The sequence below is a fragment of the Arabidopsis thaliana genome, chromosome 5, assembly GCF_000001735.4.
Source record: "Arabidopsis thaliana chromosome 5, partial sequence".
NCBI lineage: Eukaryota > Viridiplantae > Streptophyta > Magnoliopsida > Brassicales > Brassicaceae > Arabidopsis > Arabidopsis thaliana.
In genome coordinates this window covers 19,403,037-19,427,426 of record NC_003076.8, presented here as the reverse complement: position 1 = coordinate 19,427,426, position 24,390 = coordinate 19,403,037, and the positions used below count along the sequence as shown (strand labels likewise).

The following is a 24,390-nucleotide window of genomic DNA, read 5'->3' as shown; positions in this document are numbered from 1 at the left end:
AATTTTTTCTAACTTTTATCTTTAATTTTTCGTATTACAAATATTAGAACTGATAATTTGGAAAGAAGAGTTCATTCAAAACCGCACTATACTACCTAATGAAAACAACATTTCACATGAATGATTCTTTTGAGCAACAATAATTTAAGATGCTGACAAAAAAAAAATTGAAATTTGAAAATTAACATTCTTAAATCATAAGTGTGCTTACTACCTTACTCTAATCGCCTACGATAATTGCGACAACCATAATTTTTTGAAATGTCTCAATCTAATAGGTGTTTTTATTTTGATAAACAATATGTAGTTTAAGTAGGGGTGTCAAAATGGGTCAAAATTCATGGGTCAACTCAACTCAACTCAACCCGTGAACCCTAATGAGTTCAAAATTTTGACTCAAATGAGTTGATGAGTCAATTGGTTTGATGAGTAAAATGAGTTGGGTTGTAATGGTTTCAATGGTTTACCCAATTAACCCATCAAGTTTTGTAAAATTGAATTAAACCAACTAAAATCTTTAAACCAATGCCAATTTAAGTTTAACCAACACAACTAAACCAATTTAATAAAATCAATATTTTTCAAAATTTCTTAAATATACAAACGATGAAATTGAGAAAAAAGTAAACTCGTAATTTTCCACCAAAAAACATAAACCCGTGATTTTCCTACCAAAAACTTAAACCCGTGATTTTTCCGCCAAAAACGTAAACCCGAGATTTTTCCGCCAAAAACGTAAATCCATAATTTTCCCGCCAAAAACATAAACCCGTGATTTTCCTGCCAAAAACGTAAACCCGTAATTTTCCCGCCAAAAACATAAACCTGTGATTTTCTCGCCAAAAACGTAAATCTGTAATTTTCCCGCCAAAAACGTAAACTCATAATTTTCCCGCCAAAAAACGTAAACCCGTAATTTTCCCGCCAAAAACGTAAATCCGTAATTTTCCCGCCAAAAACGTAAACTCATAATTTTTCCCTTCAAAAAACATAAACCCGTAATTTTCCCACCAAAAACGTAAACCCATGATTTTCCCGCCAAAAACGTAAACCCGTGATTTTCCCGCCAAAAACGTAAACCCGTGATTTTCCCGCCAAAAACGTAAGTCCGTGATTTTCCCGCCAAAAACGTAAACCCATGATTTTCCCGCCAAAAACGTAAGTCCGTGATTTTCCCGCCAAAAACGTAAACCCATGATTTTCCCGCCAAAAACGTAAACCCATAATTTTCCGCCAAAAAATGTAAACCCGTGGTTTTCCCGCCAAAAACGTAAATCCGTAAAAAGTGGAATCCGTAAATATCCTAAGTTTGATGATAATTATTTATTATTGTTTTATAATAATAATTAATTAAATTATTACTTAAATGGGTTAGCCCATTTAACAACTCAACCCATCTAATTAAATGAGTTGGGTCAACTCATAACTCATTTAACCCTAAACTCATAACTCATTTAACCCTAAACTCATTTGATTATGAGTTGAGTTGGGTTACCCATTTTGATACCCCTAGATATTATAGTTAAAAATTAATTTTAAAAAATTGATGATGTACTAAATTCTGTCAACAAATACCATCCAAAGTCTACCATAATTAAGTGTGAAAAACATAGAATTAAGTGGATTTCCGAAAACTTTTCTTGCAAAACATCTGATACTACATTTGATCCAAACATATTACATATCTCTTGCTTTCTTCTACGTTTTTTCTTTTCCTGATCTTTCAAATCCAGTGATCAAAATAGATTCAAAATAACATCACATCTTTGTAGCTGCATGCACAAAGTCGAATCTTCATCCTCGTGATGTTTCAAGTATGGCTAAGAAAAAAAATAGATTTGTCATTCCTCATCAAGAATCACAGGTCTCGTTGGTATCCTTTCCAATGCTTTGAAAGATTCTTTTTCGTAAGGAGGAGGCAACAAACGTTGTACATCTGCAAATAGATCTTCACGTCCAGTCGCCTCTTTGACAGCAGATGAATCGAGGACATAGTCGGGTATTGCTGGTAACACTTCGTCTAAGAATGATTGTAAGGTCTGCACAACATAAGAAGTGAGTTAACACGGTGACAAGAGTTTGATAGCAAGTAAAAAAGAAGAGTGTCAGTGAAATCACTAACGGTGCAGTGCAAGAGAGCAGCATCGGTTCTACGTTTCCACTGGCCATTTCCAGACTCCGAGTGGAACAAATTGATCAATGGCTGCAGCAAAGTTGTGCTCATGTTATAACGCTTGTATCATCGGAAATATAACTTAATAACGAGACTTAGAAAGACCATTACCCTCACTATATCTCGAAGATTTGGTCGGCCTTTTCCATATTTCCCGAGAACAGACTCTCCATATAGTTTATATTTTTCAAGAACCTATTAATCAGTTAAAGACAACAAAACAAATCACATATTTCAGATCAGATGTTAGTTACAGAATATTTTATTTCAGAAAATCAATCTTTCTCAAAACCTGTCGCCTTGTAATTCCACTGCTTGGAGATCCGTAAACTACAGTATCGACGTGTCCCAAAATGTGCCAGGGACTGCATAGCCAGGATATATTCCCATAAATCAGTCAAAAGATTATAAAAGGAACAAAACTCTCATATGATGTTTAACAGCAAAAGGCTTTACATACTTGTAGTATACAGCACGCCCAAGCATAACGCCATGAGCTCCAGACCTTAATGCGGCATCTGCCTACAGTTCAATGCAAGAAGTAAAGATCTGGTCTTTCAAACGCTAGTTGCAATCTTTGAATCATATTAAAGATCAGTTTTAGAAAGCTCACCTCAACCACAGAGTTTATGCCTCCATTTATTGTGAACTTTAAGTCCGGGAAATCACGCAAAAGGGCAAAGAAAAACTCGTATCTGCATTTGAGAAGCAGAAGTGCAGATGAAAACGTGAGACATGTATGGAAACAAGCAGTATTAAAGCAATATATCTTCCAAGTAGAAGACCATAAGAGTAATGGAAGCCTTTCTGCACACACTTTAAGGGCGGAATTCGACGGTTATCTGACGGGCTAAGTCCAGACAGTAATGCCTTCCGCGAATGTATGATGAAATGCTTAGTAGGAGATAATGAAGAAACTATATGAATGAAATCACCTGAAAAGAAAAAAAAAAGAATGGAAAAGGTATGTAATAATGAACTCCGCAAAAGGTGTTACTTGCCGTTGTTTAATAAAAACACGAGGCATGTGATATAACTCGAAAGATAGGTGGAAGGACAAACTTACAAAGCTCATTATATGAATCATGATCATCAACACCTATTCGACATTTGACAGTGACAGCTGCATTGGTATTGGCTGCAATGACAGACATAGCCTCACCAACAAACTTCGGGTCAAGCATAAGAAGAGCACCAAAACAACCTCGTCCACTTACTTTTGGGCTAGGACATCCACAGCTACAAAACAAACCGGCGTGTCAATATACGAAAGCTTACTGGGATGGAAATGGTACCAATTTTGTTATGATAACTCAACGGAAAGGAAACCTACTTAAAATTAATTTCATCATAGGCGTAAGCATTAGCAAGTCTGGTTGCTTTAGCCAAATTTTCCAAGTTTCTTCCACCAATTTGAAGAACGATGGGATGTTGGTCTGGAGAGAATGCCAAAAAGCTGTCCTGAGCATTACAAGAGTAAACACATGCATCCATTCGTCATAAATTCAAAATGTATCTGCAGGGTTAAGCAAAAAAAGAAGAAAATGAAACCCTTATCCATTTAAGTACCAGGTTATCTTCTTGATAGACAATGGTTTCAGCAGCTAACATTTCAGTGTAGAGCCATGCGTGTTTTGTTATAAGACGCGCTAGAGTTCTGTAATGATTGTCTGTCCATCCCATCATCGGGGCTATACTGAATACGAATTTTAAAAAACGACAGGGAGCTTAAGATCATTCGCTGTCAATGAGCATAATTATCAAAAAATAGAAAAGCAGAACCCTTAAGCAAATACCTGAACAGAGGTGGACTATAAGCTTCTGAAACTGTCATGGCTTCGTATCACCTAATATTTCAGATCCAGATAACGAGCTACACAAAGAATGTAGTAAACATTAGCTTCACGACACAATTGAATTTAAGTACTTTTGGTACCATAATGGTATGAAACAGTAGAAAAACAATTGCATATAATCCATCACTCAGTCTCAATCATATATGAACTTTAACATGCCACATAACTGAGTCTCAAGCTCGTTCTTATGGATTGATTCAAATCAAAGACCTTTTGTATCAAAACAAGATAACATTTCAACAGGTTTATCTTAACTCAAACTAATCATAAAGCGGAACTTGACTGCAGAAGATACAAAACATTGTTCAAACAAGTTAAATGTCAAACTTAAAAAACATCAATTCCAGACCTAATCAAAGTTTTCGAATTTTATTTAATAAGACCAAAGAATAAGTAAAACGGATTAGGAAAAATCCTGTCACAGGAGAGAAATCACTGAACCGAATTAAGCATAATTTTAGCACAATGTTGTACCGGCTGGGTCTAAGCGACGATGTTGAAGAATATCTAAAGAAGAAGAGGAATAGCTTAGAAAGCATCGAAAGATAACTTACGGTGATAGAGAAGACGAATACAGGCAGCTATAGTGGAGGAGGAGGAGAACGGCGAGACGACCGGAGGTAGACGAGAGAGGGTGAAATTGGATTTTAAGTGTGTTTTTTTGTGGTCGCTGAGATTTGCAAAAAAAAAAAAAAGAATGACGTCAAAAAGGAATGAAAAGAAAAAGGAAACAAAAGGCGGGACCCACTTTCGTTGGTGTTCCCTCCTCGTTTCTTCCCTTCACGTCTCCCGATGCTTCACAAGTCGCAACCCACTTTCATCTTTTAGATCTCTCCTCTTCTTATTACATCAGAGATCTTATATTACAACTAAGTCATTTCTATCGCCTCTAAAATCTATAAGCTTGTGATTTTGGTGTGAACGATGTCAAAATTTCAGAGCAATTTCAATCAGAAGATAGATTATGTGTTCAAGGTAGTCTTGATCGGCGACTCTGCTGTTGGTAAATCTCAGCTTCTCGCTAGGTTTTCAAGAAACGAGTTCAGTATCGAATCTAAAGCAACGATCGGTGTCGAGTTTCAGACAAGAACACTTGAAATCGATCGTAAAACTATCAAAGCTCAGATATGGGACACTGCTGGTCAAGAACGGTAAATTTTCCTATCTATAATTTACCATCGTAGATCCTTGTTTTAGTTCTTAGAAGTTGAAAATTTTGGTTGCTTCGAATTTCGCTTGGCAGTCGCTAAGGACTTTGACCAAAACTTTGTCGTATATAGACCAAAATTTGTAGTGGCTTATTTATTCAGTGAACATAATAACATGTCGTAGTCGCCAACGATTGTCAAACGAATAGGTTCATAGTAAGAACTCTTCGTACCATGAGATCAATATTTCTGATTGTGGAGATTTTGTTTAGGTATCGAGCGGTGACGAGTGCATACTACAGAGGAGCAGTAGGGGCAATGTTAGTTTACGATATAACAAAACGACAGTCGTTTGATCATGTAGCGAGATGGTTAGAAGAATTGAGAGGACATGCTGACAAAAACATTGTGATTATGCTAATAGGAAACAAAACTGATCTCGGGACACTTCGAGCTGTACCAACCGAGGATGCTAAAGAATTTGCTCAAAGAGAAAATCTGTTTTTCATGGAGACATCAGCCTTGGATTCAAACAATGTTGAGCCTTCGTTCCTCACGGTTTTGACGGAAATATATCGAATTGTGAGTAAAAAGAATCTTGTTGCTAATGAGGAAGGAGAATCTGGAGGAGACTCTTCTCTTTTGCAAGGAACTAAGATTGTTGTTGCTGGAGAAGAGACTGAATCTAAAGGAAAAGGTTGTTGTGGAACATCATAGACTTTTTTTCATGATCTTTTCTCTTTTTTTTTTTGTTACTACCATTTCTTGTGATCATATTTCTCTTTCTCTTTGACTGCATAAATAATGTGTCTACTTTGTATGTAAGAACAGATGATAGAGTTGATGAGTTGAACACTGCATACTAAATTGAGTTTGTGTTTATTCATGATACACAGACAACTTATTTCCATTTATGACAATTGAAGTCAAAGAATGTCAGATTGTCAAAAAACTTGAAACAAATAATTAGTTATTACAAATATTTTGTTTAAATTATGTCAATTTAGTATTTAATCATGAGTCTATCATGATGTGCGTGGCTGGAGTATTAGATCATGAGAGAGTAAGTTGAATAAGGAATTGTTTGTTTAGATTCAAGTTAGTCAAATACTCAAGTTACAAACCACATGTAAGTAAACATAACTACATATCATTGTCAATATATACTATGTTGTGTATGTATTTATGATAGTAAAAAAGATTATGATTTTGAATATATATATATATATATAAAACAACAATTCCCATGTAGCACGTATGTTCACCTAGTTAAAATAAAACCTAGTTTACGCCTTTACGGTTTACCAAACTTATGACAAAAAGTTTAATAATGATAGTGAAAAATAAATAGTTTATCTACTAGATATTAACCCGCGGTATACTGCGGGTCTATATTTTTATTAAATAAAAAATAATTGAATATTTTTTAGGATAATTTAATAAATTTATGCTATTGTTTGATTTAATGTATAATTTACCGCGAGAAGAAATTTTATAACTCAAATTTTAAAGTTTTAAGTTGTATTTGTTTATTTTGTTAAATGTTTAATATTGTATAATTGTATTTTGATTGTTGTTTCTCGGATTTCACTCGTAGTACACCATCCCATATTAATATCGAATCAAACCCGTCAATTCTAGGATTTCACCCTTGGTAGTATTTAATTGTATAATTATATTTTAATTGTCATTCTAAGATTTCACTCCTAATTCTATCGCAAATTATTATCAACCCAAACCAGTCAATTCTAAAATATCACCCGTAGTACACCATCCCATATTAATATCGAATCAAGCCCGTCAATTCTAGGATTTCACTCGTGGTAGTATTTAATTGTATAATTATATTTTAATTGTCATTCTAGGATTTCACTCCTAATTCTATCGCAAATTATTATCAACCCAAACCAGTCAATTCTAAAATATCACCCGTAGTACACCATCCTATATTAATATCGATTCAAACTCGTCAATTCTAGGATTTCACTCGTGGTAGTATTTAATTGTATAATTATATTTTGATTGTCATTTTAACTCCTAGTTCTATCGCAAATTCTTATCAACCCAAACAGTCAATTCTAAAATTTAACCCGTAGTATAAAGTTTAAATATTTATAATATTTAAATTTCTTATAAAAGAATCAAAATGTGTTTTAAAAAAATTAAAGTTTTAAGTGTTTTTTTTTTAATATTGTTAATTTTGTTTAGTGTTTAAGATTATATAATTATATTATGATTGTCATTATATGTTTTTCTCCATAGCATACTATCCCATGTTATTATCCACTCAAACCCGTCACACCATATAACCCGTCCCGTGAAATTAAACACAAATTTGTCATTTTATTATAAATTTCAAATATTTATAAAATTAAAAACTTCAAAAAAGATTAATATTGACCCAAACTTCATCATTGAATTTTGAGTGTTATATCTAAGATTTCTCTCGCAGTATATCGTCCCGTATTAATATCTTTTATATTGTTTAAATTTCTTGTAAAATTTAATTTATAATTTTTTAAACTTTTTAAAGTTTCAATTTTTTAAAATAAATAACCCTAGGAAACAAACCATTTTAATTTAAAGATAAACTTTATAAAAAGTTTTTAAAATTATAATATTTAACTTTTGATAAAGTTATAATATTTATAATTTCTTGAAACATTTTAAAGTTTCAATTCTTTAAAATAATAAATCCGAGTAAAATCGGATAACTATTTTAATTTTGGACGCCTGATAAATCAAGCTTCCTGCTCATTCGTAATCAGAATCATTTTGGTCCTTTTATAATATGGGTCTGAACCATTGTCCAATTTTTCTAAGCGATCTGGGACATTGTACACATATTATTTCTTCATAGGTTGAATAATATATGTCCGTTTTAAAAACTTTGAATTACATCATATTCAGAAAAAAATATAATATTTTATTAACTATATATATTTTATATAAATTCAAAATAAATAAAGTATAAGATCAAATAAAAATGAAAGAAGAATTATATATTTATGTTTAAATTAGGTAGAAATATTTTAGGAAATTAGTTAAGGTAAATAAGAAATATGGTTAGTTTAGAGATATTGTTTATATTAAATCATTAATTTTCGTTTTTAATTATTAGTTTTTAGGTAACTTTTCCAAAAATTAATGTTATCCAATATCAGAACAGAATTAAACATGTTATCCAGGATCCGAACAGAGTTAAACCGGGTAAAACTCACCCATTTGAATTAATTGTTGAATTATGGCTCAAATGTTCAACATTATCTTCAAAAATCCCCTCCAAAAATGTATATATAGATATATTTCAGTTTAACTTTCAAATAAATAAAATATTAAAAGCTGAATTTTTCTTATAACAATCAGTGTTTCGGTTGTAAGAAATTTTAACATATTTTGTTTTTGTTTTGTTACATGAATGAATTAGTCAACGAAACCAAGGAAAAGGTACAGACAGGAACAAAGACAGAGTAGCAAAACAGAGTAAAGAGTAAAAAAAATGCAGAGACAACCCAAACTAACATATTTTTCTTAGTTTATAGATAGTTGGTAATTATATACATTTTTAACCTAAATAGAATTTAATTAAGTAGGACCTCTTAAAACTTACAAAACTGAAGACTTCTTTTGCACACAACCAACAAAAAAAAAGAAAAAGAAACTGTAGAGTTCTATAAAAGAAATAGATCTCTTCGTTCAAAGTGGAGAGAACCAAAACAAAACAAAGAAAGGGAAGGAGGAAGATTAATCGATGGACACCATGAAGGTAGAAACTATTGGTAAAGAGATCATTAAGCCATCTGCAACAACTCCAACTGATCTCTCAACTCTTCAACTCTCTATTATGGATATACTAATGCCTCCGGTTTACGCCGTTGCCTTTCTTTTCTACACCAAAGATGATTTGATCTCGCAAGAACAAACGTCTCATACTCTCAAAACTTCCCTGTCCGAGATCTTGACAAAATTCCACCCTTTGGCCGGTAGAGTCAATGGAGTCACCATCAAGAGTACCGACGAAGGAGCCGTCTTTGTGGAGGCACGCGTCGATAACTGCGATCTCTCTGGTTTTCTGAGATCCCCGGATACCGAATCACTCAAACAGTTGCTACCTGTAGATGACGAGCCCGCTCCTACATGGCCATTGCTTCTTGTGAAAGCAACCTACTTCCGATGTGGTGGCATGGCCATAGGACTCTGCATCTCCCATAGGCTCGCCGATGCAGCCTCTCTCTCGATTTTCTTACAGGCTTGGGCAGCCACAGCTAGAGGAGAGAGCGACTTGGTGGCCAGTCCTGACTTTTGTTCCACAAAACTTTACCCCGCAGCAAATGAAGCCATTAAAATTCCAGGGGAAGTAGTTAACAGAACAAGTGTCACGAAGAGATTTGTGTTTGTAGCATCTAAAATCGAAGAGCTCAGGAACAAAGTCGCTAGTGATGTCGTGCCTCGACCCACGCGGGTCCAGAGCGTGACTTCACTTATATGGAAATGTGTTGTGACTGCATCGACAGACACAATTCGTGAGAAAGCTCTGTTCCAACCGGCTAACTTGCGCACCAAGATACCTTCCCTTTTGTCTGAAAACCAAATCGGTAACCTCTTGTTTAACTCCTTAATCTTGGATGGGAAAGCCGGGATGGATATTGTAGAAACTGTTAAGGAACTACAAAAAAGAGCCGAGGATTTATCCGGTTTGGTTCAAGATGAGGAAGGGTCATCAATGACTATAGGTTGGAGATTGTTTGGTGAAATCATTAATTCCAAGTTTAACCGCGAAGATCATGACATGCATTCTGTAACTAGCTGGTGCAAGATTCCTCTTTATGATGCTTGCTTCGGGTGGGGATCTCCGGTTTGGGTAGCTGGATCTGTTTCTCCGAATCTAGACTATGTAACCGTGTTGATCGATTCTAAAGACGGACAAGGAATCGAAGCATGGGTGACATTGCCTCAAGAGAACATGTTACTGTTGGAGCAGAGCACAGAACTGCTTGCCTTTGCCTCCCCAAATCCAAGTGTATTGATCTAATGACGAGAGATATATGTCAATTTCTTATATTACTGTTACTGAGCTGGTGTTGATTGGATTTAAGATGTAACTTTCTTTTAAATGTTTTCAAAATGTTATCCGTAAGATGTAACCTTATGTTTTCAAAATTTTATCCATAAGATGTAACTTTGTTTTAAGTGTTTTTATAATAAATGAAATATCCTATACTTGTATCTTATTCAGATTGCATCACCCGATATAACTTAATGCTTTAAGTCAGATTTGGATTCTAAATGCGGGGCTTAGCATATTTTAAAGACATGAAATCAACTCTTACGCTATTTGGCTTCAACTTAAGATCTACATGAGGGATGAGGCTAAAGCCTAAAGCTAAAAGCAATATTGGTTAGTATATGGATGCAAGATTTGCGTTACTGAATATTTTAATGCGGGGGTTAGCATATTTTAAAGACATGAAATCAAAAGCTGGAACAAGATTAAATAAGCAAAAATGAAACATGCGTGTATTTTATTAATGATTTTGTATGAATAATAATTGGTGATGATATATTTGATTCTAAAGTCAACGATCATATAATAAATTTTACAGCTGTAATGGAATAATTTAAATATGCTGATGTATATCTTTCAAAAGTTATTCACTTATTTGAGAAGCCAGTATATATGATTCAAAATGAAAGCTGAGATTTGAAAATCTTACGATGAAAATTGGCGTGTATAAACACGAAAATATTTTTAATGAAAACAAACATATTTTTTATCATCTAGTAAATTTAGTTTACAAATACATTTTTTCTATTGAGGTGCCACTGATTTTGTGATTAATTTTTCTGCAGAAACTCTGATTTGACTATTATAATTTTAGTCACTTGTTATATTTGTTTCTAGTTCACCGAGGTTTAACAAGCTAGAAAAAAAAATTAGAATAATAATAATTTTGAAGATACTTTTAGTAGTAGTCCTGATTAATCTTTTCTCTTTGTGAATTTCTCTATTATTATTATTCTAATTTTAAGTGTTGGAGATGCCTGCATGCTACAAGCATTGCCATATTTCTGTAGCAAATCGGAGTAATCACTGACACGATACAAGATTGGGTGGGAACATAACTAAGCAGTTAGTATGTGGATGCAAGATTTGCGGTTTTGAATCGAGTTAAAGAATATGTTAATGATGGAATCAAAAGATGGATTGGAGATTAGATCAAATCACCATGTAACATGTATGTATTTAATAGCTGATTTTATATGAATAATTATTGAAAATAATAAGTCATAAGTCAATGATCGTATAATAAAGTACACAGCTATTATGAAATAAACTAAAAGGAATTGTTAAAAATACCTTTTTTGGTATCCTTTCAAAATTGTCTCTTTTTTGCTCGTTTCACTTTTTTAAAAAAATAATTATTATTTGAAAAATATATAAGTCAACAAAATAAAATAAAAGGAATTTTCTGTCAAAAAATTTCCAAGAATATTTTTTTATTCCGCCAAAAGTTAAGTTAACCCGTAATTTTTTTGCGAGGAACGTTTTGGGAAACATATTTACAAATATTTTAAAAGGATTTATAAATGCTTTAAACTGATTTTACAAATGTTTTAAAAGAATTACAAAAACTTTTCAAAATTTTGAAAAAAATTCCAAAAGTTTTCAAAAGATTTACAAGGATATTTAAAGGAATCATAAAAATTTTAAACGATATGATGTTCAACTGGTTTAAAACATTTTCAAGTATTTATAAAGGTTTTAAAATAATTTACAATGTTTTAAAAGATTTTTATTAGAGTTTTGAAATGATTTTTAGGGTTTTATTAAAACTTAAAATCTTGAGATATACAAAGCTTATAAAAGGTTTTAAAAAGATTTAAATTTTTTAAAAATTTTACAAAGAATTTTAAAGGTTTTCAAAGGATTTACAAGAGGTTTGAAATATTTTTAAAAGGTTTTCAAAGGATTTACAAGAGGTTTGAAATATTTTAAAAAGGTTTTTAAAGTTTACAAGAGTTTATAAAAAATTTACAAGACTTTTTTAGCGAATTACGAAAAACTTGGAAGGAAATTTTGTGGAGAAAATTTTTTGATGGAAGATATTTCACCTAGGGGAAAAATAATTTTTGGCAGAAAATAAAATTTTAGTGTCAAAAACAATTTAGTATTGGTAAAATTCATTATGTGCTCTCACCAAAACAAGAACAATTTAGTTTTTTAGATAAAAGGGATTATTTTTGAAAATGGACAAAAAAAAATGTATTCTTGAAAAAAGCATTGAAAAGTGATGAAGTTGAAGATTTGAAATGTGCGCTTAAATAAATCTTGGTTTGAAGATCTATAATGTAATTTGTTGTAGGGGTGGGCAAAGGCTGGACATTCGGATTTTAGATCGGATTCAATTCTGAATTTTTTGGATTCGGATAATTCAGATAGGAAATTTATTATCCATTAGGATTTTATAACTATTTGTTTTGGTTTCAGTTCAGATAGTGTTGGTTCGGTCCATTTCAGATTAGTTTTTGAAAAAAAAAAAAAAAACTTGTACAATTTTAGAATTTAGAGTTATAATATTATTTATTTAGACCAAACCAAACAATTCGGGTTGAAGAAAATGGATTTGAAAACAGTTTCGGTTATTGGTTTGGTTTGGTTTCAAACCAAACCATTCATATTGAAAAAAGATCAACCAAATGGATTGTGTGTAGACTTTAGTTTGGTTTGGATCGGTTTGAGTTTGGTTGGTTTGGTTTGATAATTATAGCTCTTCCAACAAAACTTTATTTTCAATTTCAATAACATTACATATTGATAAATTTTCTGATTTATTAACAAGTAAATGATTAGGTTGTTATTATTTTCCATATTGTTAAGAGTTTGGTATGTAAATTTTGCATTTTTAGTTATTCCCTCTAAACACAATTTTAAAATTGATTTTTATTTCATTCTTCAGTATTATACATGTTCCATTACGTGATGTGATATAACTTTAGTATTGTGACAAATCTTACAATAAAATCTGGATATGAATGTAATAGCTAGAGAGACGGAGAAACAATCATGGGCAATTCTTTTAGATTGTCACCTTGGGCGATTAACACGCTTAGAATATAAAATGCCTACTGATATAAATATTTTAGTTTGTCACCTTGGGCGATTAACACTGTAGAATGGTTGGTAAGGGACTTTCAAGATTTTGAGAGTATTCTAAAATCTTTCCAGTTTTTCTATAGTCAATCATGTTTTTTTTTCTTACTTTCATTTTTTTTAAAAGTCTGGTGGTGACCTAGAAAAACTCTAGAAAGGTGTGTCCTTAAGAACAAAGCCAAACAATTAAATCAAAATTGTTAATTAAGTTAAAGGAAAGCACCTTACTTTAGAGTTTTTTTTTGGTTTGTAAAAGACTTATACATGTCATTTTAGCATTAATTGGTTCAGGAGATAAATTGGTTTTTTAGTGTTATTTTTTACTTTCACCTTTTTTCTCTCTCTTCTCGTGTAATCTACGATTATAAATGAACACTAATAGCACGAGAGGCATCAAAGAGTTTAAAAGAAGACAAATAAGGTGAAATCATTCAAAGAAAGAAGATGTAAATAAACTTCTGGTTACTCATCTCGATATCATCTACGATACTCTCTAGTTAAATTTCTTCTTATCTATCTTGGTCAAAATGTTTAACCCAACACAACTCAACTCATTTTCAATTCATGAACCCATTTAATTTAATTGTTTAATAGTAAATGAGTTAACTCATTAATATAATAAGCTATATGATTTCTACTATATATATATATGATTTCAAGCTTTTGTGTTTTTTATTTATTTAAATAAAGTAACGGTTTAAATGATGATATATATAGTTCTTTTTCTGTATGTGTATATGATTTTTATGTGAATATTTTCATTATTATAAATTTGTATTTTTATTGCTGTGCAAAATGTTAATATAAATATTTGCTATAAATCGGATTTATGCATATTTTGTGAAGTAAAATTTACGGAATTTTGCTTTTGAAGATATATGAAAAGATTGTGTAGAAATTTTTAGAAACAAATTAGTCCTATGAAAAGTTTTATTATTTTGTAAAACTAAATAATAAATGCCAGTGACAGCTATTATAAATAAGTTCAACTGCAGGATTTATTTGTTAAAATAACTGCAAAAATGTATATGTAGATATTTTCTAATTTTTAAAAAGAGACAAAATAGAAAAATACTAAAACAAATCATAGGTTTTTACCTCAGAAAAAAACAAATGAAAAGTAATTAATTTCAAAGTAAATGCTTTTAAAGTAACTTTGTTAATTTTATTTTAAATAATACTTTTATTTTAAAATCGTATAATTCGAGTTAATTTAACAGTTTGCTTTCATATATATATATATATATATATATATATTTTATAGAGTTTATCTTTATTATCACTACTGTAAACTTTTATAGAATTTAGATATTAAAAATAATTTAAACGTTTTATAAAGTTGAAAATGCAAGATTTGCGTTTGTGAATCGAGTTCTGGATCGGAACTAGCTCAAATAACCAAAATTGAAACAAGTGCGTATCTTATTGATGATTTTGTATGAATATTAAATTACCAATAATTGAAGTTGATAACTTTGAATATCAAGTCAACGATCGTATAATCAGTGCACAGCTGTTTTAGTAACAATAATGTAAATCTGCCACACTTAAGTGATCTTCATCTCAACCATGAATAAATATTTTCTTATACTTCTTCCATTATTTTTTTATTTAATGTTTTACAAGAATACATATATTAAAAATTATTTAATTTTTTGTTTATTTTAAACTAAAACATCATTTATTATCTAACCAAATTCATGAGTCAACCAATAAAAAATAATCTGCAAAATATGTATCGTCAAAACCAATTAAAAACTAATTAATTTTGTATTAAAAGTTGAAACATCATCAAATTTAGAAAAAAAAAATTCTTCTAAACATCAAATAAAAAAACAGAGGGAGAAAAAAATTTAGTTTTAAAATTAGTAAATAATTCTTAAGGATTTCAACTATTGTTTGTCATAAGAAAAAACTATTTTAGTCATACCACTCGAGAAATTAAGTTTCCTCTACTTGGTATTATTGTTGCAATAATGCTTGATTCCCTTCATTCTTTATAATTCCTTTTGTAAACTATCTTAAACAGAGTATCTAAGTTAAGTTAACATATTAAAAAAATTCTAATGTAAATTTATATAATCATCTTCATTTTATTGGATCCAAAAATCTTCCTCAAATATAAACCCAAAATCCTTTTTCTTTGTTTTGGTAAAATAAGTAAACCCAAAATCTTCCCAAATCAATCAAAGCGAGAAAGAGCTATGGGTGCAAGCAATCACGATAACGATTTCAATTCTACGACAAACTGGAAACTCGTCGACGGTACACTCATAGACGCCATCTCATTTGAATCCTCCTTCACTGCAAACCCCGAATCTGACGACGGAATCATCTCTGCCGCCGTCGATCATGTAACCAAATCCCCGTTACTTCTTCTCCCTCCGGTTCCCAACGGCGAGCCTTGTGAAATTACAAGTACGGTCCTTAATTTGTCTTCGTTCTTCTCCGAGATTCTGAAAAATACACTCCGATCCGGTGTTATTAAACCTCTAATTGTTAGTTTGAAGTAGATCGATAGTGTTAATACGATAAAATTGATGATAATTTTTTTGGTGTTTTGTGAAATGTGTGTGGTTTTGGTTGCAGTTACATTTGCACAAGAACATGAATTAAGGCAAATCTACATCCGAAGTAGTGCACGAGTATACGAAGTGTATTACACGAAAAAGCGACGACATGATAAGGAATATCTGTGTACTGTTCGATGTGGTGTTGCAATTAGAGATGAAGAAGTGCTTCAGATCCCTCTTACAGAGTCAGCTGATTCTAAACCAGTAAAGGATTTGATCGAGAGGAAGGTTGCAGATAATGGTAATGGACGGACGAGCGAAGATGATTGGGTTGAAGTGAAAGCTAGTGATGATTCTCTGTTGAATAATGAAAAACAGGTAACAAATATTTTTGCACAAGTAAAATCACATTTGTTGATGTTAATGTGGTAATGCTTTTTTCAGGATTTTTATGAAGCTACTGCGGAGATCAATGATGCGGAACCTTGCACTTCGATTACAGTTCGTCTCCTCTCCCTTCAGGATAAAAGATGTGCACTTGTAGATGAAGTTTATGTATTTGCTGATCCTGTTGATCCAAGTGAGTCAGAGAAGGAAGAAGCAACTGGAACAGGAAATTCATCTAGTAGTTCGTTGATGGCTATGTTTATGCCTGCTCTTTTGCAGCTATCTCGAGGAAAAGATGTCAGAAAAGAACGGGATATACAAGTTTCCGACAAGTCCAACAGTACAGATCCAGTAGCTATAGGAAATACTGATCAGATAGGAGTGAGCTCACCAGTTTTAGTTGATACTGTTGCAAAGCAGGTTGATGCAGCAACACGAGTATCTGGAGCAGAAAGCAAGCCTGCTATACCTTGCAATAATGTGGAGACTATTCTGAATCAGCTTGTTAACAAGGTAAGTATGATAGAAACTATCTTGATAAGATTTGAAGATCAGATGTTGAAACCTATTAATAGTATTGATGCAAGGCTCCAGTTAGTTGAGAAGAAACTCGAACAGCTAGGAAAGAAATCATTTGAATCTGATTTGGGTTTTCGAACGAAAATACCCAATCAAGATTCTCTGCGCAGTGATACTGATAAAACTCCTGATACCGATGAGAGTGATGGATTGACTAAAAACACGGATGTAGTTCCTGACTCCTCTAGTATAGACAACAGTGAAGATTGTGCTGTTGTACTACCGAAGAACAGGCTTGATAATATTCTTTCAAAGTCTGTGGAACTGGAGAGTGAAAATAGCTCAATCTCAGGGAATGAGATGATTTCTGCTGAACCTGAGATCAGTAATGAGGAGGTTGGTCATTCATTTGAAGAGAAACCAAAACATTCGTTGTCTATAAATGATGCTTTAGCATCTGCACTTGCTGGGTTATTGTCTTCACATTCGATCACCGATGGAAAATACAGTCAAGCCCTCGTAATTACAGCCCCAGAATTTTCAAGTGAAGATGATGTGGAGATAGAAGAGAAACCTGGGACGAGTGCCCATCCAGACGATAGCCAAGTTGCAGCAGAGGAGTCTGAAAACAGGTACTCTTCTTCCTTGGAGAGCTCTACTTCGTCACAGAAAGAGCCCGGAATTACTCCAGACGATTCTCATGGAACGATGTATGGAGTTTTTAAAAAACTGGATGATAGTTTTGGAGGAGATGAGGAAGCTGAGACTGTGGTTAGCGTCAGCGACAATGCTTTAGATGAAGAGACGGTAACATCAAGCACAAAAGCTGATTGTTACACAGAAAGGGAAAACCTCAGTTATAAACCCACGGAACCTGATTCCCTGATTCACGAGCTCGAGAGTTCAAATGTAACTACCGCAAAATGCAAAGGAGAGCCTTCAATGGATGATGTCTTGAAGAGTGTTCTAGGTTTTCAACCGACTACTTCTTCGGTCGATTTCCTAACACCAGTCCTGGATGTGAAATTTAATTTAGAGAATAAAGACTCAGACAGCAAGTATTTCTTTGAGGTACTCTTCACAGAAGAATCGAAAACTTATGTAGATTGCAAGAACGATGTTTTTGATGATAACTTAGTCTCAGTGGAAGATGAAGAAGAACTCAAAGGACCACCAACAGATACCCTTTCGTCTGTGGAGATGAATCACTATGCGACGAACGAGATGCCTATACACTGGAATGGTGAAATATCAGAAGCGAGTCTTATATAAAGGGAAAATTAAATGCGGCATCAAAGCCCGCATTTTGTTTTCTTCTGATATCTACATATTTTTTTTTGGAACTATTTTTGCAAATATATTCTCTATTTTGCACTTATTTACAATGACATACTACCGAATTTATTTACTTGAATTAAAATCTTGCGACTAATACTTATTACCCAAACCGATTATACCCGATATATATGGTATTTCCTTTACTCTAGCAACACACAATAAAATCATATATTCTCTAGCAACGAAATCTTAAAACAACCACAGTTTGAATTATTTGAATTAAATTTCTGCGAATAATTTGCAAAGAATTAAAACAAAATTTTTGTAACAAACCAAAAAACATGAACGATTTTGTAAACTATTATTGTTTCAAATAATGTTTACAAAACTACCCAAATTTAGGTTATTAAATGACGTGAAAAAATCCAAAACCCAAGTATATCAATCACTAATTGTGATTAAACTAAAGATTTATTTATAACATTATCCATAGTAAAAAATTGAAGTACATTTTTAGAGTTATTATGTCATTACCTAAAAAGCAAAAAAAAAATTAATTTTTTAAATATTATTATTTATATATTTCAACTTTATAAAACATTACTAATATTTAAATTTATAAAAAGTTTAATATATCACAATTTTTTGACATCATCATATAATATATAGAGTTTAAAAAAATCTCAAAAAAAATTCCGTCACCAAAATTTTTTTCCGTCATATTTTGTAATTCGAAATTTTAAAAATGAACATATATTAACCAATTGACAAAAAATGTGTGGGTTCAGCGTCCCGCATCGACTAAAATATTTAGACAATGATTCACAAACATATCATAAATAAGATCAACATTAATAAAATAAATAGATTATTTTTACGGGATGAGTTTGGCAGGACGTTACTTAATAACAATTGTAAACTATAAAATAAAAATATTTTATAGATACAATTTACAAACTTTTATATATACTAACTTTATAAAGAAAAATCGTCCAAGATATGTACCGCGGGTTAAAATCTAGAATCCAAGATACATAACGGCTAAAAACACATACTACTCTTACCACATTACAAAAGTCATGTATTTTTCACAAATTATTCAGTCTAAAATCCAAGATGAATTTTTTTTTAGAATTTTACATAATATAGTTTATCATGCTTTTATTATATACACTATACATTTTAATCGTAATACCAACTAATATACTAAGAAAACAGATATTATAAATGTAAACCCACCCTACCAAAAAAAATATCCGTAAACCCAAATACATAATCTACAATTCAACAATATGAATTTCACTCAATATATACATTTTCTTAAAAAATTAGCCCCGCGGTGTACCGCGGGTCAAATTCTAGTATAGTTTATAGTTTCAACGAAGTTTTTACTCTATACTCTGTTGAAAGAAGTTGTAAGCTTTAATGATACCATGGATTACTGTGTTCTATATGCGACAAATGCAAGTGTAGATATTAGAACCAATTGTGGCAGAAATCCAATGACGTGGAGAAAAAAAGTTATGCGCTAGGACTCAGACCAGTACGTTGCCACTCGACTTCTTAGTACGATTTGTTAGGATAGATAGACTATAGCAAAGAATTGACCATCTTGAGGAAGGGTTAGGGGAGTTGGTCTGCCGCATAGAGTAAACCAACGTGACTTGGAGCTATGAGGGAACACTAATGTGACATAAAGACAACTCTCAGTGAGACCTAAGTTTAAGTTGTACATATTGAGAGGATATCTAGTTTATTGTTACAAATCTATCCTTTTCAATTAATCTTTTGGGGTTAATGGTGATAAATATTCAACTATACATAACACTTTTTGTTTACGTTTTTTAGTTTTCCAAAGTAAGAGCATACAAATTGCTAAGCCGAATTTCTCCCACTCCTACTTGTTTATATGTACAATGGGCTGGGCCTATAAGGCCCAATGTTTTGTGTGTCACATTTCGTCACCCACAGACATATATACTTAGATTGAAGCTAAAGCTGCAGTCTCCGTCTCTTCGCTTCTAGGGTTTCATCAACCAAATTCGCTTTCGCCGCCTTTCCACAAGCAATCATGGTGAAATATCTCTCCTTGTTCTTGATTTTCCTCTCTCTTTCACTTTCCTCTGTAATCTCTGAGTTTTTTTTTTATGGATCTGTTGATTAGGTGCTCCAAAACGACATCGATCTCCTTCATCCGCCACCTGAGCTTGAGAAGAGAAAGCATAAGCTCAAGCGTCTCGTGCAATCTCCCAACTCCTTCTTCATGGTACTGTTTTCTGTTTTCTTTTATGAAATCTGATTTGTATTACATTTGATGCGATGAAATGAATCTGATTCTGTATTGTTTGTGTGATTTTTTTCAGGATGTTAAGTGTCAGGGATGCTTCAACATGTGAGTTTACTAATTTTGTATAGAGTCTTAACAATGTTGTTTGGTATTGGATTTGAATAAAGATTGTTTTATAAAGAGGAAAGCTTTCACTGTTTTAGATTAGTAGTGATTTTGGTTTTGCTTATTTTGAATAAAGTTTTATTGAACCTATTGATTGGTATTTGGAAGAAATTGTTCATCATTTGAATTTGTATTGATGTGAAGAGGTTACACTTAAAAACATATTGATTTGAATGTTGTATTCTTGAATATATAGATTGGTACGAAACTAGTGTTTTAGATACCTTATTTTGAATGTTTTCTTATTGAATCAGTTGTGAATTGTCGATTTTGCTCAGCTTAAATGCTGTTTTATCAACTAGAAGTTTGGTATTGGTAGAATTTTTCCAGCTCTTAAATAAGTATTGATTGTGAATTTGTAAAGAGGTTACACTTTGTGATGAATTGCTTGTTGTTATTTTGCAGAACCACTGTGTTCAGCCATTCTCAAACTGTTGTGGTATGTGGAAACTGTCAGACAGTTCTGTGCCAGCCCACCGGTGGTAAAGCGAGGCTACAAGAGGGATGCTCTTTCAGGAAGAAGTGAGATTGAGATCTCACGAATCATTCATCCGTTCGCAGATGTTTTGCTTTAGTAGTTTTGATATCTATGACGTTTTTCTGCTTATGAGAAGATTTTGAATGCATGATAAAACTACTAGCTGAGTAATTGTTCAGAACTTGGTCTTGTTGAAACAGAATATGCTTTCATTTTAAGTTTAAATCTTTCTCGGATTGCATCAGTTGTCTGGCTTCTTGTTCATGTTTACAATTCTTTAATTTGAACAAACAACCTTGGTTAAATTTTAATGACTTGTGCAAAAGAATTGTAATATTGCTATCTATGACTAGAAGATACTCAGACTTGACTTAACATGAGATATTCGGCCTGCTTTATGAAGTTAAGTTGATGAAGTTGTTAAACTTTAGCTAACTAGGTTAGGACTGAACGCTACACATCGGTGAGTGACGTGTTTGTAAGATGTTAGCTTTTGGTTGAGAGTTTAGTCTCTGGTTTGATGAATTGGAATAAGAATTGTTCTAAACAATGCTCCAATTTTATCTCTTCTGCAATCTAATATGGGAATGTCTTATCCGATGGCTCGAGGCTCTAACATGCATTAAGACTGGAAATATGTTTTACGGGCTGAGATCTAAAACTCTGAGCTGGAGAAGTTTTTTGAAATCTATGGTCATATTGACATACTACAACAATTGAACCCCATTTTTTGCAAGAAACTCTTTGTTAATATCGGTTGTACTCTATTGTCTAAAATCGAAACAACTCGATTCGTTTTGTGCAAATTTGGATACTGAGCAATGAAACTATTCCTTTTGACATCAATCTTAAAACTAATAATTGATAAATGACAAGACCAATGTATAATATCTTATGTTTTCCTTTCAACATCGACAATGTATAATATCTAAAATCTAGAAATCTAGAAAAGTATAGGGATTGAAGTGTGGTTCTAAGTGAAAGAGAATCTTGTAAAGCTAAATATCATGAGCAAGCAATTTCGCGGCGCCTTGAAATGTGAGAGAGACCAAGTGAGTAAACACTTTCCAATTATACAAAAACATCAAATGCTTTTTCTCCATCTCATCTTTGTGATTTTTAGAAAAAGTAAATAAGAATAGCTATTAAAAAAATTAAAGTAAAAGTAGTTGTGAGAGAAGTACAATGAATTTACGTTTGGATCTCTTAAGCTGTTTTTGTAACTTTACTGAAGCATCTTCCTAATTCTGAGTTTTTTTCTATAAAAACATATTTTTACACAAAGTTGATGGAACTTCTTTTTGGGTAACAAATGACACTTTTATTTAGATAACTTAGCTGTACAATTGCTTTCGTATGTAAAGTTAATCACATTTAAAAACAAAGTTGCTAATCAATCAAATCTTTTCAAAGAAGAAGTGGACAATAGTTTGAATTCCTTGTGGATGTATCTATGTCATTTACAAATTCTGTAATCTCAGTCCCAACTGCTCTAATTAATCTTTCTTATTAAATAGTACATTCTTCACAAAAACAAAAATCAAACAAAGAAGTTACAGAAGAGTTATTCCACTTGAGACTAATCGATCCATTTCAACTATACTCGTTGGGGGTGAATTTTTGGATTTCAGAGATTAATCGATCGGGATGCAAAACGCGTAAATAAAACCGTTTGAGATGTTTTACTCTCGAAATTCTTTATGTTGAAGCTCTTCAGAAGTGCTCTCTCATAACCATACCGCAACAATGCGATCTAGAGTCCACTTGTTGACTAGAGGCTCCAATTGTTGGAACGTATGATCCGGAGTCTAGAGGCCTCAACACCCGAACCACTCAAGAGTCCCTTTAAACATTTAGAATGTTAAAAACGCCATGTTGGCTTTACAAAAACTTTGTCCATATTTTTGACGTACCAAACATGACTTCTAGTCGAAAAATAATAACCATTTTAAATTCATAGTAGGCATGAATTATGTCGCATGATACTTTATAAGAAAAAACATACCCGACTCATCGGCAAAGCAACCTCGTTAGGCCACATTTTTATACGAAATCAACATAAACTTAATTTCTTGAGATCCTTTATCATAGAAAGAAGTAATATAGAAATATCAAATGCTTACGTTCGTAAATTGTAGGCACGATGAAATTTGATAAAAGAGAACGTGCATAAAGTTTGAACTAGAAAAAGCAAGTGATCCACTACATCAAATGGCTTATTTCCACGTGGCGAACTGTGAGAAGATTGCTGCGCCATTAAGTAAAACATATAGCCGTTAATTTAAAAACATACGACAAGACTCATAAAGCCATGACTTGTGGCCGTACCTTTCCATGGTCTATATAATCCCCGAAGGGCTCTCACCTCCAATGTTCCTTTCCATGCTAATTAAGCAACATCCAAAACATAAGTAAAACACTATTATAGAAGCTCTTACAAAGAAAAAATATGAAGAAAGCTACGGCATTGATGAAACATATCGTTGCATTGTTGAGTTCCATGGCGAAGGCAAAATCTATAGCCATAAAGAACAAAACGAGTGCTTTCAAGACACGAGTACTCATGTTGTCTCTAGTGAAACACAAGAAACTCGGGTTCCGTTCCATTTCCAACAAGATTCACCACCTCTTGGGCCATGCGGATCAAGACGACGATAACGACCAGGACCAAGACAAGAACAAGGCTATAGTCCTCTACAACAGCAAGGCATCCACAATGGCTCATCATGAGGAATATGACGTTCACGAGGAGGAAAGCGACAAGTATCCTGATCTGAGGCACACGTTGTTCGAAGGAGAGGAGGACTTCGGGGACTTGGAGGAGGAAGGTCAAGGTAGTTCTGTGATAGATATGGTGAGGACCTCGAAGGAAGAAGAAGGAGAGAATTTCAAGCTAGAAGATGAGATCGACCATGTCGCGGATCTCTTTATTTCTAGGTTTCATAAGCAGATGAAGCTTCAGAAACTCTTGTCCTTCAAGAGGTATCAAGAAATGCTAGCCCGAGGCACCTAAACCCATATCCATATATATATATAAACATGTTGGCAATAGATATGAATAATAGATTCATATTATGATCTTTGCTAACGTACGTTCTTATTTTGTGTTGTCTATGATAAATCCTTCGAGTTCTCTTATTTTCTAGGATCGAAATATTACGGTCTCTTAGATCTGTTTTCATTTAATATGTTGAAGTTGAAGGAAGGATCTGCTTTGCGGAATATGTTTTCTTCCTCCTTGAGACCGTACTGTGTAAGATCTTTTAAGTGTTACAATATAGAGCATTATTTTTTGGCTTATATGTCACTCCAGGCCTTAATCATATGTTGGTCCATTTGTTTCATTCGCTCAGACTCAACAGTCAGAATTCATGATCTCGTTAGCAATTCACTTTGCCAATTAGAGACACAAGTTTATGTTGTAAAACTACACT

General features: G+C 32.7%; 6 protein-coding genes across 8 annotated transcripts; 5 read left to right on the top strand and 1 right to left on the bottom strand.

Moving 5' to 3' along the window:
• Window positions 1-1,554: 1,554 nt before the first annotated feature.
• AT5G47970 (Aldolase-type TIM barrel family protein) lies at window positions 1,555-5,224 on the bottom strand. 3 transcript variants are annotated; one of them, NM_001085262.2, is made up of 13 exons: window positions 4,778-4,863; window positions 4,584-4,699; window positions 3,970-4,046; window positions 3,743-3,869; window positions 3,507-3,634; window positions 3,240-3,412; window positions 2,991-3,108; window positions 2,787-2,868; window positions 2,634-2,695; window positions 2,466-2,538; window positions 2,285-2,368; window positions 2,123-2,203; window positions 1,555-2,039 (listed from the first exon to the last, which is right to left on the bottom strand). In NM_001085262.2, exons 3-13 carry the CDS (start codon window positions 4,005-4,007, stop codon window positions 1,842-1,844), a joined length of 1,164 nt encoding a protein of 387 aa, NP_001078731.1. In that variant the 5' UTR covers window positions 4,008-4,046; window positions 4,584-4,699; window positions 4,778-4,863; the 3' UTR covers window positions 1,555-1,841. The 3 variants fall into 3 exon arrangements, with proteins under 3 accessions (NP_001078731.1, NP_001331912.1, NP_199608.1); NM_001344754.1 differs by having other exon boundaries at window positions 1,612-2,039; window positions 2,285-2,538; NM_124171.4 differs by having other exon boundaries at window positions 1,616-2,039; window positions 4,584-5,224.
• On the top strand, window positions 4,894-6,087 carry RABA4C (RAB GTPase homolog A4C). The gene is made up of 2 exons (NM_124170.3): window positions 4,894-5,180; window positions 5,450-6,087. The coding sequence occupies exons 1-2, from the start codon at window positions 4,954-4,956 to the stop codon at window positions 5,892-5,894; spliced, it is 672 nt and encodes a 223-aa protein (NP_199607.1). The 5' UTR covers window positions 4,894-4,953; the 3' UTR covers window positions 5,895-6,087.
• A 2,682-nt stretch (window positions 6,088-8,769) lies between these two features.
• On the top strand, window positions 8,770-10,407 carry AT5G47950 (HXXXD-type acyl-transferase family protein). Its single transcript, NM_124169.3, has one exon. It carries the CDS (start codon window positions 8,929-8,931, stop codon window positions 10,207-10,209), a length of 1,281 nt encoding a protein of 426 aa, NP_199606.1. The 5' UTR covers window positions 8,770-8,928; the 3' UTR covers window positions 10,210-10,407.
• A 4,942-nt stretch (window positions 10,408-15,349) lies between these two features.
• Window positions 15,350-18,185, top strand: AT5G47940 (40S ribosomal protein S27). Its single transcript, NM_124168.3, has 3 exons — window positions 15,350-15,747; window positions 15,919-16,220; window positions 16,287-18,185. The coding sequence occupies exons 1-3, from the start codon at window positions 15,534-15,536 to the stop codon at window positions 18,018-18,020; spliced, it is 2,250 nt and encodes a 749-aa protein (NP_199605.1). The 5' UTR covers window positions 15,350-15,533; the 3' UTR covers window positions 18,021-18,185.
• A 1,792-nt stretch (window positions 18,186-19,977) lies between these two features.
• On the top strand, window positions 19,978-21,347 carry AT5G47930 (Zinc-binding ribosomal protein family protein). Its single transcript, NM_124167.4, has 4 exons — window positions 19,978-20,100; window positions 20,191-20,292; window positions 20,390-20,418; window positions 20,884-21,347. Exons 1-4 carry the CDS (start codon window positions 20,098-20,100, stop codon window positions 21,002-21,004), a joined length of 255 nt encoding a protein of 84 aa, NP_199604.1. The 5' UTR covers window positions 19,978-20,097; the 3' UTR covers window positions 21,005-21,347.
• Window positions 21,348-23,279: 1,932 nt separating this feature from the next.
• AT5G47920 (transcription elongation factor) lies at window positions 23,280-24,256 on the top strand. The gene has a single exon (NM_124166.3). It carries the CDS (start codon window positions 23,406-23,408, stop codon window positions 23,967-23,969), a length of 564 nt encoding a protein of 187 aa, NP_199603.1. The 5' UTR covers window positions 23,280-23,405; the 3' UTR covers window positions 23,970-24,256.
• Window positions 24,257-24,390: the final 134 nt, after the last annotated feature.

Bases quoted from the DNA above. Each gene is read 5' to 3' on its own strand.
- AT5G47970 (NM_124171.4), bottom strand. From the start codon at position 4,007: ATGACAGTTTCAGAAGCTTATAGTCCACCTCTGTTCAG. The intron at 3,635-3,742 runs GTACTTAAATGG...TGTAATGCTCAG, and splicing joins TCTATCAAGAAGATAACCTG to GACAGCTTTTTGGCATTCTC. The intron at 2,869-2,990 runs GTGTGTGCAGAA...TCTCAAATGCAG, and splicing joins CGTCGAATTCCGCCCTTAAA to ATACGAGTTTTTCTTTGCCC.
- RABA4C (NM_124170.3), top strand. From the start codon at position 4,954: ATGTCAAAATTTCAGAGCAATTTCAATCAGAAGATAGATTATGTGTTC. The intron at 5,181-5,449 runs GTAAATTTTCCT...GATTTTGTTTAG, and splicing joins GACACTGCTGGTCAAGAACG to GTATCGAGCGGTGACGAGTG.
- AT5G47950 (NM_124169.3), top strand. From the start codon at position 8,929: ATGGACACCATGAAGGTAGAAACTATTGGTAAAGAGATCATTAAGCCA.
- AT5G47940 (NM_124168.3), top strand. From the start codon at position 15,534: ATGGGTGCAAGCAATCACGATAACGATTTCAATTCTACGACAAACTGG. The intron at 15,748-15,918 runs GTACGGTCCTTA...TTTTGGTTGCAG, and splicing joins CGAGCCTTGTGAAATTACAA to TTACATTTGCACAAGAACAT. The intron at 16,221-16,286 runs GTAACAAATATT...TGCTTTTTTCAG, and splicing joins TGTTGAATAATGAAAAACAG to GATTTTTATGAAGCTACTGC.
- AT5G47930 (NM_124167.4), top strand. The intron at 20,293-20,389 runs GTACTGTTTTCT...GATTTTTTTCAG, and splicing joins CTCCCAACTCCTTCTTCATG to GATGTTAAGTGTCAGGGATG. The intron at 20,419-20,883 runs GTGAGTTTACTA...GTTATTTTGCAG, and splicing joins TGTCAGGGATGCTTCAACAT to AACCACTGTGTTCAGCCATT.
- AT5G47920 (NM_124166.3), top strand. From the start codon at position 23,406: ATGAAGAAAGCTACGGCATTGATGAAACATATCGTTGCATTGTTGAGT.